The 14,920-nt window shown below is 36.7% G+C and overlaps 1 protein-coding gene across 1 annotated transcript in view; it reads left to right on the forward strand.

The window, feature by feature from the left end:
* Positions 1–14,920, forward strand: part of Ance-3 (angiotensin-converting enzyme Ance-3) — a 438,035-nt gene that overhangs the window by 42,766 nt on the left and 380,349 nt on the right. The window contains exon 8 of the mRNA XM_075293938.1: positions 3,889–3,987. Within this exon, the coding sequence (XP_075150053.1) occupies positions 3,889–3,987 (99 nt within the window). The remainder of the gene's footprint in view (positions 1–3,888; positions 3,988–14,920) is intronic.

Below are 14,920 nucleotides of genomic sequence, written 5' to 3' on the forward strand. Positions count from 1 at the left end.
CCCCCATATAAACGGACCCCAAATTTGGCTTGCGAATCCTCTAAGAGAAGTAAATTTCATCCGATCCGGCTGAAACTTGGTACATGGTGTTAGTATATAGTCTCTAACAACCATGCAAAAATTGGTCCACATCGGTCCATAATTATATATAGCCCCCATATAAACCGATCCCCCCATTTGGCTTGCGGAGCCCCTAAGAGAAGCAAATTTCATCCGATCCGGCTGAAATTTGGTACGTGGAGTTAGTATATGGTCTTTAATGACCATGCAAAAATTGGTCCACATCGGTCCATAATTATATATAGCCCCCATATAAACCGATCTCCCGATTTGACTTTCGGAGCCTCTAAGAGAAGCAAATTTCATCCGATCCGGCTGAAATTTGGTACATGGTGTCAGAATATGATCTCTAACAACCATGCAAAAATTGGTCTACATCGGTTCATAATTATATCTAGCCCCCATATAAACCGATCCCCCGATTTGGCTTGCGGAGCCTCTAAGAGAAGCAAATTTCGTCCGATCCGGCTGAAATTTGGTACGTGGAGTTAGTATATGGTCTTTAATGACCATGCAAAAATTGGTCCACATCGGTCCATAATTATATATAGCCCCCATATAAACCGATCCCCCATTTGGCTTGCGGAGCCTCTAAGAGAAGCAAATTTCATCCGATCCGGCTGAAATTTGGTACATGGAAGATATGCTCCTCATTGACCCGGTTATTGCGAGACAAGTTTTTATACCCTCCACCATAGGATGGGGGTATATTAACTTTGTCATTCCGTTTGTAACACATCGAAATATTGCTCTAAGACCCCATAAGTATATATATTGTGGGTCGTGGTGATATTCTGAGTCGATCTGAGCATGTCCGTCCGTCCGCTAACTTCCGAACGAAACAAGCTATCGACTTGAAATTTGGCATAAGTAGTTGTTAGTGATGTAGGTCGAATGGTATTGCAAACGGGCCATATCGGTCCACTTTTACGTATAGCCCCCATATAAACGGACCCCCTAATTTGGCTTGCGAATCCTCTAAGAGAAGCAAATTTCATCCGATCCGGCTGAAACTTGGTACATGGTGTTAGTATATAGTATCTAACAACCATGCAAAAATTGGTCCACATCGGTCCATAATTATATATAGCCCCATATAAACCGATCCCCCGATTTGGCTTGCGGAGCCTCTAAGAGAAGCAAATTTCATCCGATCCGGCTGAAATTTGGTACATGGAGTTAGTATATGGTCTCTAATAACCTTGCAAAAATTGGTCCACATCGGTCCATAATTACATATAGCCCCCATATAAACCGATCCCCAAATGTGGCTTGCAGAGCCTCTAAGAGAAGCAAATGTCATCCGATCCGGCTGAGATTTGGTACGTGGAGTTAGTATATGGTCTCAAACAACTATGCAAAAATTGGTCCACATCGGTCAATAATTATATATAGCCCCCATATAAACCGATCCCCCGATTTGGCTTGCAGAGCCTCTAAGAGAAGCAAATGTCATCCGATCCGGCTGAAATTTGGTACATGGAGTTAGTATATGGTCTTTAATGACCATGCAAAAATTGGTCTACATCGATCCATAATTATATATAGTCCCCATATAAACAGATCACCAGATTTAACCTCCGGAGCCTCTTAGAAGACAAAAAATCATCTGATTCAGTTGAAATTTGGTACGTGGTGTTAGTATATGGCCTCAAACACCCATGCAAAAATTGGTCGAAATCGGTCCATATTATATATAGCCCCATATAAACCGATCCCCAGATTTGACCTCCGGAGCCCCTTGGAAGAGCAAAATTCATCCGATTCGGTTGAAATTTGGTACGTGATGTTAGTATATGGTATTTAACAACCATGCCAAAAGTGGTCCATATCAGTCCATAATCATATATAGCCCCCATATAAACCGATCCCGAGATTTAGTTTTGGAGCCTCTTGGAGGAGCAAATTTCATACGAGTCAGTTGAAATTTGGTACATTGTGCTAGTATATGGTCGTTAACAACCATGCCTAACTAAGTCCATATCGGTATATAGTTATATATAGCCCTACGATAAATCGATCCCCAATCACACAAATATTGGTCCATATCAAGTTCATAATTGTATATAGCCCCCCATATTTCAATTCTGGCTCTCTACGTACCGTGCAAAAGTCCATATCAATTCGTAATTATTTGTAGACTTACCTATACATACCTTTTTGGTCTAATATATACCACGTATGGACTAACTCACAATTTACAAAACGATTTAAGATACCACAACCCAAGTAATTCGATTGTGGATGACAGTCTTTAGTATAAGTTTTTACGCAATCCATGGTGGAGGGTACATAAGATTCGGCCTGGCCGAACTTACGGGCGTATATACTTGTTTAGGTTGACATTGGCGTAGCTAAAAATTTTCTCTAAGAAGGCCTAAGGCTCCCACACATACAGCGAACATGATTTACTCAAACATGTTTCAAGAGAATAGTGTTTTTTGACCAGGAATCCTTAGCGTCCCAGGACCCTCCTACCTACGCCAGTACATGATGAACTTCTTTATTCATGTATTTCTACCAGATAATAGATGCTTATTTCCACCAAGAATTGTCGTATATGTCAGGACTCGCCTAAAAAACAAATTAACGTATTAGGAGCACAAATTAAAAATGCGTTTTTTTTTAATTTTTGAAGAATTTATAAAATTGTAACTCAATCTGCGAGTCGACGCTACTTGTTGGCTGCCTCAAAAAAATTTTTTTGACAAAATTTTCTATAGAAATAAAATTTTGACAAAATTTTCTATAGAAATACAATTTTCTTAGAAATAAAATTTTGACAAAATTTTCTATAGAAATAAAATTTTGACAAAATTTTCTATAGAAATAAAATTTTGAAAAAAGAAATAAACTTTTGACAAAATTTTCTATAAATATTCTATAAAGGGTGATACGGTCAAAATTTGGTCAATATAAACTTGACGTATTTCTTTCAATTTTGCATTTAAAAAACCTGAACACCCCTCATTTTGAAGGTGTGTATGTGTAGAATGTTGCTCCTATTTTGATTTTGGAATTCACTCTTCAGTTGTCAAAATGCCGTCCAAGCAAGAAGAGCAGCGTATCAAAATTTTGCTCGCGCATCGCGAAAATCCGACCTACTCGCACGCAAAGCTGGCAAAATCGCTAAAAGTTGCCAAATCAACCGTTACAAATGTAATTAAAGTGTTTGGGGAACGTTTGTCGACAGCCAGGAAGTCTGGATCGGGGGGAAATCGAAAACCGGAAGCCGCTGAGACGACAAAGAGAGTTGCCGGTAGTTTCAAGCGAAACCCTAACCTCTCTCCGGATGCCGCAAATAAGCTGGGTGTATCGTCTACAACCGTGCATCGAGCCAAAAAACGAGCCGGACTATCGACTTACAAGAAGATAGTGACCCCAAATCGCGATGATAAACAAAATACGACGGCCAAAGCGCGATCCCGGAGGCTGTACACGACGATGCTGACGAAGTTTGACTGCGTGGTAATGGACGACGAAACCTACGTCAAAGCCGACTACAAGAAGCTTCCGGGACAGGAGTTTTATACGGCAAAAGGAAGGGTTTTCCCTTGACCAAATTTTGACCGTATCACCCTTTAGAAAGAAAATTCATAATTTCATAAAATTTTCTATAAATTCAATATATGTTAATTAAAAGTTGTAATTTTCGTGTTGGGTCATACCCTCAAAGTCCATTGTGAGTAAGTTCTCCCATTTTAACGACCATTATCCTTTAACTACGTTGCATCATTGTTGACATTTGTTAGAATTACCGTTCTACAATCTTCGAAACAATTATTACTTACTTACAAATGATGATTTGGTTTATTTTTATAATTTTAGAGAAAAATATGGTGGAATAAAACCGCCGGTGCTGCGTTCGGAAAAAGATTTTGATGCTGGTGCCAAATATCACGTTCCCGCCAATATTCCTTATATCAAGTAAGTACTAAGTATGCATTAAAGTAGGACAAAAACTGGAATAGATTTTATTTATTTATTTAATGATTAATTACATTTACAATATAATTATAAATATAATTGTAAGCTTTAACTGCTAGAATTTTAAGCTTTTAACTAAAATCGTTATAAAAATACATTACGAAAAATATACAGAACTTGCAGTAATGGTTATTAAGTCTTTATTAGGTTAGGTTAGGTGGCAGCCCGATGTATCAGGCTCACTTAGACTATTTAGTCCATTGTGATACCACATTGGTGAACTTCTCTCTTATCACTGAGTGCTGCCCGATTCCATGTTAAGCTCAATGACAAGGGACCTCCTTTTTATAGCCGAGTCCGAACGGCGTTCCACATTGCAATGAAACCACTTAGAGCAGGTTAGGTTAGGTTAGGTTAGGTTAAATGTGGCAGCCCGATTAAGATTCAGGCTCACTTAGAATATTCAGTTCATTGTGATACCACATTAACTAAAAGTACCTATTACATATGGGCACTTCTAGTTTTAACCGCTGGACCTTATTGATTATTTTTCTTTGTTGAACCAACCAGATTGTTCCAAAAAGATTAGCAGACTGCTCAAGTTAACGTTTTCCAGATCCGCCAGTAATCTGAAGCTATATGCTCCTAAAAGTTGCTTTTGGAACATTACTTCTCAGCCAATTCGCCACCTCTCTTATTGCTAATATTTCAGCCTGAAATATTAGCAAGGCGGGCATGCTACCATTGCACCACGGTGGCTCCCCAAGTCTTTATAACATATCGATCTTTTAAAATAGTATAAAATAGCTACTCCATTCTTTGTATTCCTGCAGGGTAAACTGCCATAAATAATCGTAAAAAAGATGCAATAAATCGAAACAATTTCTTCACGCTTTAATGACTTAATTATCCACTCAGTTTTGGAATTTTCATAAAATCAAATTTCTTAGTATTCATATGGTTGACTACACTTTGGCACAAAATAGTGCTTTTGTTGTGAATACGACGGAAACAATTATCACAAACGTATGCAAGTATGCCCTTAGCGTTTTATAGGCGTAATCAAATTTTATTTTGATTTAAAGTGCTTCGATTATTTATAATGTGTTGGCATTTTATGGGTAACATTGAGAAAATTCGTGTAATTATATAATAAACTGAGAATAATGTATCACGAGGGGAGTCAAACAAGTATTATTCCTAATACAAGGGCATCGCAAGAGGAATTTTTCTTATCGTGTAGTTCGTTCTTATAAACGATTTAGGGTGGCTGATATGCATTGCAACCAACTTCAAATTGATCTATTGCATTCGCAAATGAAGTCATTCGTTACGGAATTCAAACGTGATAGTGTGATTCCTTTATATTTGGTTGTAGGAAACCCCAAGTGGCTATATCTTTTGTTTTTCGTACCATTGCTCGTTACCGTGATACTGAAACACCGTAAAAAATCCATAGTTACGCTAACACTAAACTTAACTTTTTTATTGAACAAAAATTATTTGTAGTTACATTTTATTATTTTTGCGAAATTTTCCACAGACCAATGAAATTTTCCTTTTTCTTAAGTATGTCTCAAACATTTTATGTATTAAACATGGACATAAAGTTCAATGGCGGTACACTTAAGCTCAATATGAACTAAAGCAGAAGAACATTTTCGTATGATTCCAATAGTAAGAATGAACTACTGTATGGTTAAAATGCCGCCAATGATTTTTGTATTCAAATTTAGTTCATTTTTATACCCTCCACCATAGGATGGGGGTATATTAACTTTGTCATTCCGTTTGTAACACATCGAAATATTGCTCTAAGACCCCATAAAGTATATATATTCTGGGTCGTGGTGAAATTCTGAGTCGATCTAAGCATGTCCGTCCGTCCGTCCGTCTGTTCGTCTGTCCGTCCGTCTGTGGAAATCACGCTAACTTCCGAACGAAACTAGCTATCGACTGGAAACTTGGCACAAGTAGTTGTTATTGATGTAGGTCAGATGGTATTGAAAATGGGCCATATCGGCCCACGTTTACGTATAGCCCCCATATAAACCGATCCCCAAATTTGGGTTGCGGAGCCTTCCGGAGCAGCAAAATTCATCCGATCCGGTTGAAATTTGGTACGTGGTCTAAGTATACGGTATCTAACAACCATGCAAAAATTGGTCCATATCGGTCCATAATTATATATAGCCCCCATATAAACCGATCCCCAGATTTGACCTCCGGAACCTCTTGGAGGGGCAAAATTCATCCGATCCGGTTGAAATTTGGTACCTGATGTTAGTATACGGTCTCTAACAACCATGCAAAAATTGGTCCATATCGGTCCATAAATATATATAGCTCCCATATAAACCGATCCCCAGATTTGACCTCCGGAGCCTCTTGGAGGAGCAAACTTCATCCTACCCGATTGAAATTTGGTACGTGGTGTTAGTATATGGTCTCTAACAACCATGTAAAAACTGGTCCATATCGGTCCATAATTATATATAGCTCCCATATAAACCGATCCCCAGATTTGACCTCCGGAGCCTCTTGGAGGGGCAAAATTCATCCGATCCGTTTGAAATTGGGTACCTGATGTTAGTATACGGTCTCTAACAAGCATGCAAAAATTGGTCCATATCGGTCCATAATTATATATAGCTCCCATATAAACCGATCCCCAGATTTGAACTCTGGAGCCTCTTGGATGAGCAAAATTCATCCGATCCAATTGAAATTTAGTACGTGGTGTTAGTATATGGTCTCTAACAACCATGCAAAAATTGGTCCATATCGGTCCATAATTATATATAGCTCCCATATAAACCGATCCCCAGATTTGACCTCCGGAGCCTCTTGGAGGAGCAAAAGTCATCCGATGCGGTTGAAATTTGGTACATTTCGTTAGTATATGGCCTCTAACAGCCATGTGAAAATTGTCAAATTTTATTACTATAGAAAGTTTTGTCAAAATTTCATTTCTATAGAAAGTTTTGTAAAAAGTTTATTTCTATAGTAATGTTTGTCAACATTTTATTTCCATAGAAAATTTTGTCAAAATTTTATTTCTATAGAAAATTTTGTAAAAAATTTATTTCTGTAGAAAATTTTGTCAACATTTTATTTCTATAGACAATTTTGTCGACATTTTATTTCTATAGAAAATTTTGTCAACATTTTATTTCTATAGAAAATTTTGTCAAAATTTTATTGCTATAGAAAATTTTGTCAACATTTTACTTCCATAGAAAATTTTGTCAACATTTTATTTCTATAGAAAATTTTGTCAAGTTTTTATTTCTATAGAAAATTTTGTCAAAATTTTATTTCTATAGAAAATTTTGTCAAACTGAATTATATACGTATTTAATCGGCCTTTGTTTTTGTTTAATATATACCCCTTATGGACTAACTTACAATTTAGAAGACAGTGTTAAAAAGTTTTACGATACCTTGCCATCGGCAAGTGTTATCGCAACCCAAGTAATTTGATTGTGGATGACAGCCTTTAGTAGAAGTTCCTACGCAATCCATGGTGGAGGGTACATAAGATTCGGCCTGGCCGAACTTACGGCCATATATACTTGTTTCTTCTATCATATTCTGCGAAGTAGAGATGAATATATCACAAGAACTCAGTAAATGAAGAAACCAGTAAAAGAGAATAAAATTTACCAACACCGCAGTAGTTGAAAGCTGAGATTAGGTTAGGTTAGGTATATTGGCAGCCCGTTATTTCACGCTCACTTAGACTTTTCGGTCCATTGTGGACTCTTCTCGTATCAATGAGTGCTGCCCAATTTAGCTCAATGACAAGGAACCTCCTTTTTATAGCTGAGTCCAAACGGCGTCTAACATTGCAGTGAAGCCACTTAGAGACACTCAAACAAGTCGCCAGCATTACCGAGAGGGGATAATCCACCGTTAAAAACTTTTTGGTGTTTGGTCGAAACTGGCATTAACCATTGAAGTTCAAAAATGTAAAGGAATGAGCCAATAAATTGCTTCGCTTGCACGAAAGTTTCCAGTTACCGATTTTGCATTTCTCCGATGAGAAGCCATTCCAAATTGAGCAGTTTGTGAACAAACAAAATGAATTGGGTTTATTCACCAAATAGCTCAGTTGAAAACCTTCGATTGGCCACCAAAACTCAAGCGCCGGCGATGATAATGGCATGGGCCCCCAGTAATGACCGATGGTCGATCACCATTCGTATCCCACGGCCAATGGATACGAATGGTGATCGAATGGATACGAATGGTGATCGAATGGTGATCGAAATGGTAAAAATACATGCTGAATAGTATCGGATAAAGGTGCTAAAACTTGGGCTTTCAAACATTTCGGCCGCAGACTATGGACGTTTCAAAAGGACTTAGCTCCTTCGTACTCAGCACACTACAACCAAGAATGACTTATAAAGAAAATTTCCTGCTTCACTTCTACCGCATGGTCACCAAAATCTCCGGATCTCAAACTGTTGGACTTTTGTGTCTGAGGCATTTTGGAGAATAAGGTTGGTACTGAAAAATAACAAAGTGTCGATTATCGCAAGATGGTGCTTCGCCGAGATTGGGTCAACGTACCACAGACTGCAGCGTGAGATTTTTCGAAATTTTAAAAAAGGCGAGCCCAAAAAGTCTTCTTTTTCAGATTTTAGAAATATCGAAAAATCGACTTTTTTAAATTTTGCGAAAATTGAAATTCTTGGGCTTGAGCTTGGGCTTTCAAAAATTTCGGCCGCAGACTATGGACATTTCAATAGGACTTAGCTCCTTCGTACTCAGCACACTACAACCAAGAATGACTTATAAAGAAAATTTCCTGCTTTACTTCTACCGCACAGTGGTCACCAAAATCTCCGGATCTCAAACTGTTGGACATTTGTGTCTGAGTCATTTTGGAGAATAAGGTTGGTACTGAAAATTAACAAAGTGTCGATTATCGCAAGATGGTGCTTCGCCAAGATTGCGTCAACATACCACAGACTGCAGCGTGAGATTTTTCGAAATTTTAAAAAAGGCGAGCTCAAAAAGTCTGCTTTCTCAGATTTTAGAAATATCAATAAGTCGACTTTTTTAAATTTTGCAAATGTCGAAATTCGGCTTTTCATAATTTTAAATTTGAATTGAAAACTGGAAAAGTAAACTTTTAGATTCATATCCCTAATGTAAAATTTCGCCATAACTTATTCAAATTTATTCAAATGATATGAACCTAATATGACACCATTCTAATTTTGGTTAAAAATTAACCAAAAATTATCGTAATTTGCAAAACCACAAAGGAATTTCCATGGATGTAAAAAAGTCAAACGGCCAAGGTTCAAATCCCAGCGGGGATGGATTTTTTATTTTTTTTATTATTATTTGTTTATTTTTTATTGATTTTCTATTCTTTTTTTAATTTTCCAAAAGTTTAATTTTCACTTAAAATGACCTTTTTAAGACTTGTCCAAAATGACTGCATCGGAAGTGCAGTCCTCCACCATAGGATGGGGTGGTATATTAACTTTGTCATTCCGTTTGTAACACATCGAAATATTGCTCTAAGACCCCATAAACGGTGGTTAAAATTTCAAGGGCCGATGTTGTATTTGAATAAAAAACAAACTATTTAGGAAATTATTGTAATTTTATTTTATTATAATATATTGGTATTACTCAATTATGTATGGAACAAAATATCGGCCAAATGGGCGCCGCGACCTCGGTGGCACACCTTCATCCGATGGTCCAAATTTGATGACGCTGAGGCATAATGGAGGTTCTATGCCGTTAGTGTGCCGAATTATTTCATCCTTTAGCTCTTGAATTGTTGCTGGCTTATCGACGTATACCTTTTCTTTCAAATAACCCCAAAGAAAAAAGTCCAACGGTGTCAAATCACATGATCTTGGCGGCCAATTGACATCGCCATTACGTGAGATAGCACGGCCATTGAATTTGTTGCGCAAAAGAGCCATTGTTTCGTTAGCTGTGGGGCATGTGGCACCGTCCTGCTGAAACCACATATCGTCCACATCCATATCTTATATTTGCCTTTCAGAGCTTCTAAGAGAAACAAATTTCATCCGATCCGGCTGAAATTTGGTACATGATGTTAGTATATGGTCTCTAACAACCATGCAAAATTGGTCCATATCGGTCCATAATTATATATAGCCCCCATATAAACCGATCCCGAGATTTGGTTTTGGAGCCTCTTGGAGGAGCAAATTTCATCCGAGTGAGTTGAAATTTGTGGATGACAGCCTTTCGTAGAAGTTTCTACGCAATCCATGGTGGAGGGTACGGCCGTATATACTTGTTATTTTACTTGAAACAAAAAAAGTTAAAATTAACCATTAAAAGTATGAAAAAGCGAGTTATAAAAAATTGAGTTAAAAGAACTTCCTGTGTAGTTAAAGTGAAGAAATTTTTGGAAGTGCTTATAAAGTTGTGCGTTTAGAAAACTTGCTAATTTTTTTGCTGGGATACTCCTCCAAGTAATCCCCCGACTGCAATACATCTATACCATTGTTTGTTTTTTTTTTGTAATTCTGGCAACAGTTGTTAAAGTGAATTTCGGGAATACCCTTCAATTCACGGTTACTGCCATCAATTGGTGGAAACCCGTTATCTCTAGAGTTTGCAGAAAATTTCATAAATTTTCGACCATTCTCATTTACTAACAATAAATGTCTGCTTTTATCTATCTTTTCAAATTTGTGGGCTTTCTTGAGGCATATCAATGGGTCCGCCTTGCCAATCGGCTAAATTGTCTATGCTGCAATTTGGCATTTATTTGTGCCCATCATTTTCAATCGTTACTTTTTTGTATTCTCCTCATTTTTGCATTCAATGACATTTGAGGCGTGTTGTTTGTTGGTCTCTTTACTCTATTTTTCATTACAATTTTGATTTGTAATTGTAGTGACTGTCATCGATGTTGTCTGATTTTAATTTATGACTGCTGTTAAAATTGTCCCACAATTTAAGTTTCTTTTTTCGTTTGGCGCAAATGGCACATAGTAGGAGATGGTACGTTGAGTTGTCAACATTTTGCAATTTACAGAAAATGGAAAAATAAATATATGTATGTATGGGAGTGTGTGAAGACAACTCATTAGTATCTGCTAAATGAGCTATGCAGAATGCAAAATACTGCGCATGCGCAACTTTGTTTTTTTTTTTTTTTTTTATATATTCACACATAATGACAGTTGCCTTAGCAATATGTCGCATTGTTTTGCATTGGTAAAACCAGGTCTACACAGAAACAGACAATAAATCATCATTGGAGAGGCAATGCAAAATGAATTAAATGCAAATGTGTAGAGATTCTATTTTTCAATAATGCATACAGGCGAAAAAAAATAGTTTTTCCTCAATTGAAATTTTAAAGAAATGAAAATTTTCTTTTCGCAGTAAAAAAGTTTGCTTGAACGAAAAATACATAAATTTTGTAGTATATGGTTGACGAACGAGTCGACCCAGCAATTAGACAGAGAACAACGTGATAACGTGAATCGCACCGCATAACGATACAGTCTTCGTTTCCTTTGGAGCACGTCTATCGAATGCAGTTCGCTGTTTCTTGTTACCAGGTATGAACCAGTGGATTGTCTTATACCCTCCATGGCAAACCAGCTCCGGAAGGACATAGACCTTGATATGTTAAAACACTTTTAAAGGAACATCATAACCTCAAACATGTTTCCAGAGCATAGTGTTATATTTGGACGGTGTTTGTTATTGCAACCATGTTATTTTCTTGGAAATTATATATCATCTTTCGCTAAGCATGTTTATGTTTGGCGAGAAAACAATATTTTTGAGATAAAACTGTTCCATGTTCCTCGTCCAAAAATAGCATAATGCTCCTGCAATATATTTGAGGTGATCACATTTCTTCTATGCGTGCACTTACTGAAGTCTCCACTAATATGAAAGTTATGCCTTGCATCTTATGGTTCAGGTATGTAGTGGTCAAGGGCAAGTGTCCCAAGTATCCCATAGAGCTGTGGACAAATACAGTTTTTCAGGAACCTAGAGATGCCGCACCGAAGCTGGGATGGCATCGATCTAGTTTCGTCCGCAAGTCTTTACAATTTTATTTATAATGTATTGCTAAGTTTATATAGTTTTTAAGGTATCTAGACATGCCAGGCCAGTGCTGGGAGGGTACCGATTTAGCTTCCTTATTTCGTTACTTTCCCCAATAATCAGAATTTCTCAACCCTGTTGTCACCAGACAGATGACCAAATGAATTTAATATCTAGTTTAACCCAGCAAATTGGCACAGAAGCGATGAATTTAAAATGGGCTTGTCATAGGACGGATGTCCACCATTTCAATAGCCGTTGCACTGTATTTGCATCACTTCTTAAGATATGATCCGAATTCAGCGTCTGAATGTGAATTAAAAAATTTTATGATAGTTTGCCTATAAATAATTTTTATAGTTTTTCATGCTTTTTATTTCATTTTTTTGCTGAGAAACCTAACCTGAAGAAGGATCGGCTTGAACGGAATGCTCCTTCCTAATTGCGATATTGCTTTGGCTGCGCGGTAGTCTTAGTTGGTATTAGATAGTAGTAGCTCGGTATTTTAGGTTCACTTATACTATTAAGTCTTCTATGTTTAGATCAATGACAAGGGACGTTCTTTTTATAGCAGACTCTGTACAGCGTTACATATTGCGGTAAAACAACTTAGAGAAGCTTTGAAAAAAACAATGGATGAAACATGGCTCCATCACTACACTCCTGAATCCAATCGACAGTCGGCTGATTGGACAGCGACCGGTGAACTGTCTCCGAAGCGTGGAAAGACTCAAAAATCCGCTGGCAAATTAATGGCCTCTGTTTTTTGGGATGCGCATTGAATAATTTTTATCGATTATCTTGAGAAGGGAAAAACTATCAACAGTGACTATTATATGGCGTTATTGGAGCGTTTGAAGGTCGAAATCGCGGCCCCATATGAAGAAGAAAAAGTGTTGTTCCACCAAGACAACGCACCGTGTCACAAGTCATTGAGAACGATTGCAAAAATTCATGAATTGGGTTTCGAATTGCTTCCCCACCCACCGTATTCTCCAGATCTGGCCCCCAGCGACTTTTTCTTGTTCTCAGATCTCAAAAGGATGATCGCAGGGAAAAATTTTGGCTGCAATGAAGGAGTGGTGGCCGAAACTGAGGCCTATTTTGAGGCAAAACCGAAGGAGTACTACCAAAATGGTATCAAAAAAATTGAAAGGTCGTTATAATCATTGTATCGCTCTTGAAGGGAACTATGTTGAATAATAAAAACGAATTTTGAAAAAAAAAATTTTTCTTTGTTAGACCGAGGACTTATCAGCCAACATGTTATACAACAGCGTTGCCAATTTAGCTTTTTTCCCGCTAGATTTGGCTTTTTTTGAAGACGTTTAGCGGGAAAAAAATGCATTTAGCTTTTAGCTTTTTTTCTGGCTTTTTTTCATTACCCTTTTAGCTATTTTTGGCTTTTTTATTTTCGACATGTTTCTATTGAAATATGGATAAATCGGCGTTTTTATCTAAGCCTTGCTGCAAGTATAAGGGTTTCCACATATTTCAAAGCTCAGTTGAAACATTAATAATGAGTCCAGCCATTATGCGGGCATTTTTGTAGCAAATACACCTTGTTGTAAAGTTTTTTCATTATATACATAAAAGTTATCGTAAACTTTAAATCTACTATTACCATACAAATTAGTTAGATAAACTGTCAGTAAATTATTGGGAATATTATCATTTGACTCGTTTATCATTTTTATGTTATTATAATATTCTAAGGTTATTACGATATTACTAAATTAAAATAGTAGATGTGAATAGCTTTGTGCACTGACAAATATTGTCGTCTCCTTAAAATACGAACGCGAATTTTGGTTATAATAGCATTTGTGAATTTCTTTTATATAAACTGTTTTCCTTGTCCAAAAGACGATAAAATCGTTTTGTCCTTATAATTAAGTGATTCAACTTAAAAATGGGTATGTTTTCATGACAGAAGGAAGAATTAATGAAAAAGTCTTTAAATGTGAGGAGTTTTTGCATCTTAACCACAAACCAAAATAGCGTTCAAAAATAAAATATGTTTTTCAACACTTTATTTTAAAAACATATATATACAATAATTTCTACTTGAAGTCGAGTCTGAATTTCGAAATTTAAGTTGGCGTTAGCACGTTTTTAAAGCACTTTGATAGCTCATGAAGAAAAGGAAAATGTTTTTACTGGGAAATGTAAACTATACGTATTTTCTACAATTTAAATAAAAGTAATGTATTTCGAATTTTTCACAATTTCAAATGCAAACTAAAATTTTATTTAAAAAAATGACAAATCATTTTTTTACCAAATCCAAAGCATGCTTAGATCATTTAATATTTTAAAATAAGAAGCAAATAAATTAGAGGTGTTGGGAAGGTAGCTCCCACAAAACGAAGGACTTCCAGTAAAAAATTTGTGATAGTAATCAAAATGTATCGAATACGCAAACAGAGCTAATATGCCTTAGATATTGTTACAGTCTCACAGAAGTGGAATTCAAATGAAAATAATATGCATTGTAAGTGAAATAAAGCCTTTAAGTTTGTTAAATTTCAATCAAGAATGTTACTTTTGATACAAAAAAAATTAGCTTTTTTTCTAGCAATTTTTTTGCTTTTTATACCCTCCATCATAGGATGGGGGTATATTAACTTTGTCATTCCGTTTGTAACACATCGAAATATTGCTCTAAGACCCCATAAAGTATATATATTCTGGGTCGTGGTGAAATTCTGAGTCGATCTAAGCATGTCCGTCCGTCCGTCCGTCTGTTGAAATCACGCTAACTTCCGAACGAAACAAGCTATCGACTTGAAACTTGGCACAAGTAGTTGCTATCGATGTAGGTCGGATGGTATTGAAAATGGGCCATATCGGT

Source organism: Haematobia irritans, chromosome 2 (genome assembly GCF_050003625.1).
Source record: "Haematobia irritans isolate KBUSLIRL chromosome 2, ASM5000362v1, whole genome shotgun sequence".
NCBI classification, from domain to species: Eukaryota; Metazoa; Arthropoda; class Insecta; order Diptera; family Muscidae; genus Haematobia; species Haematobia irritans.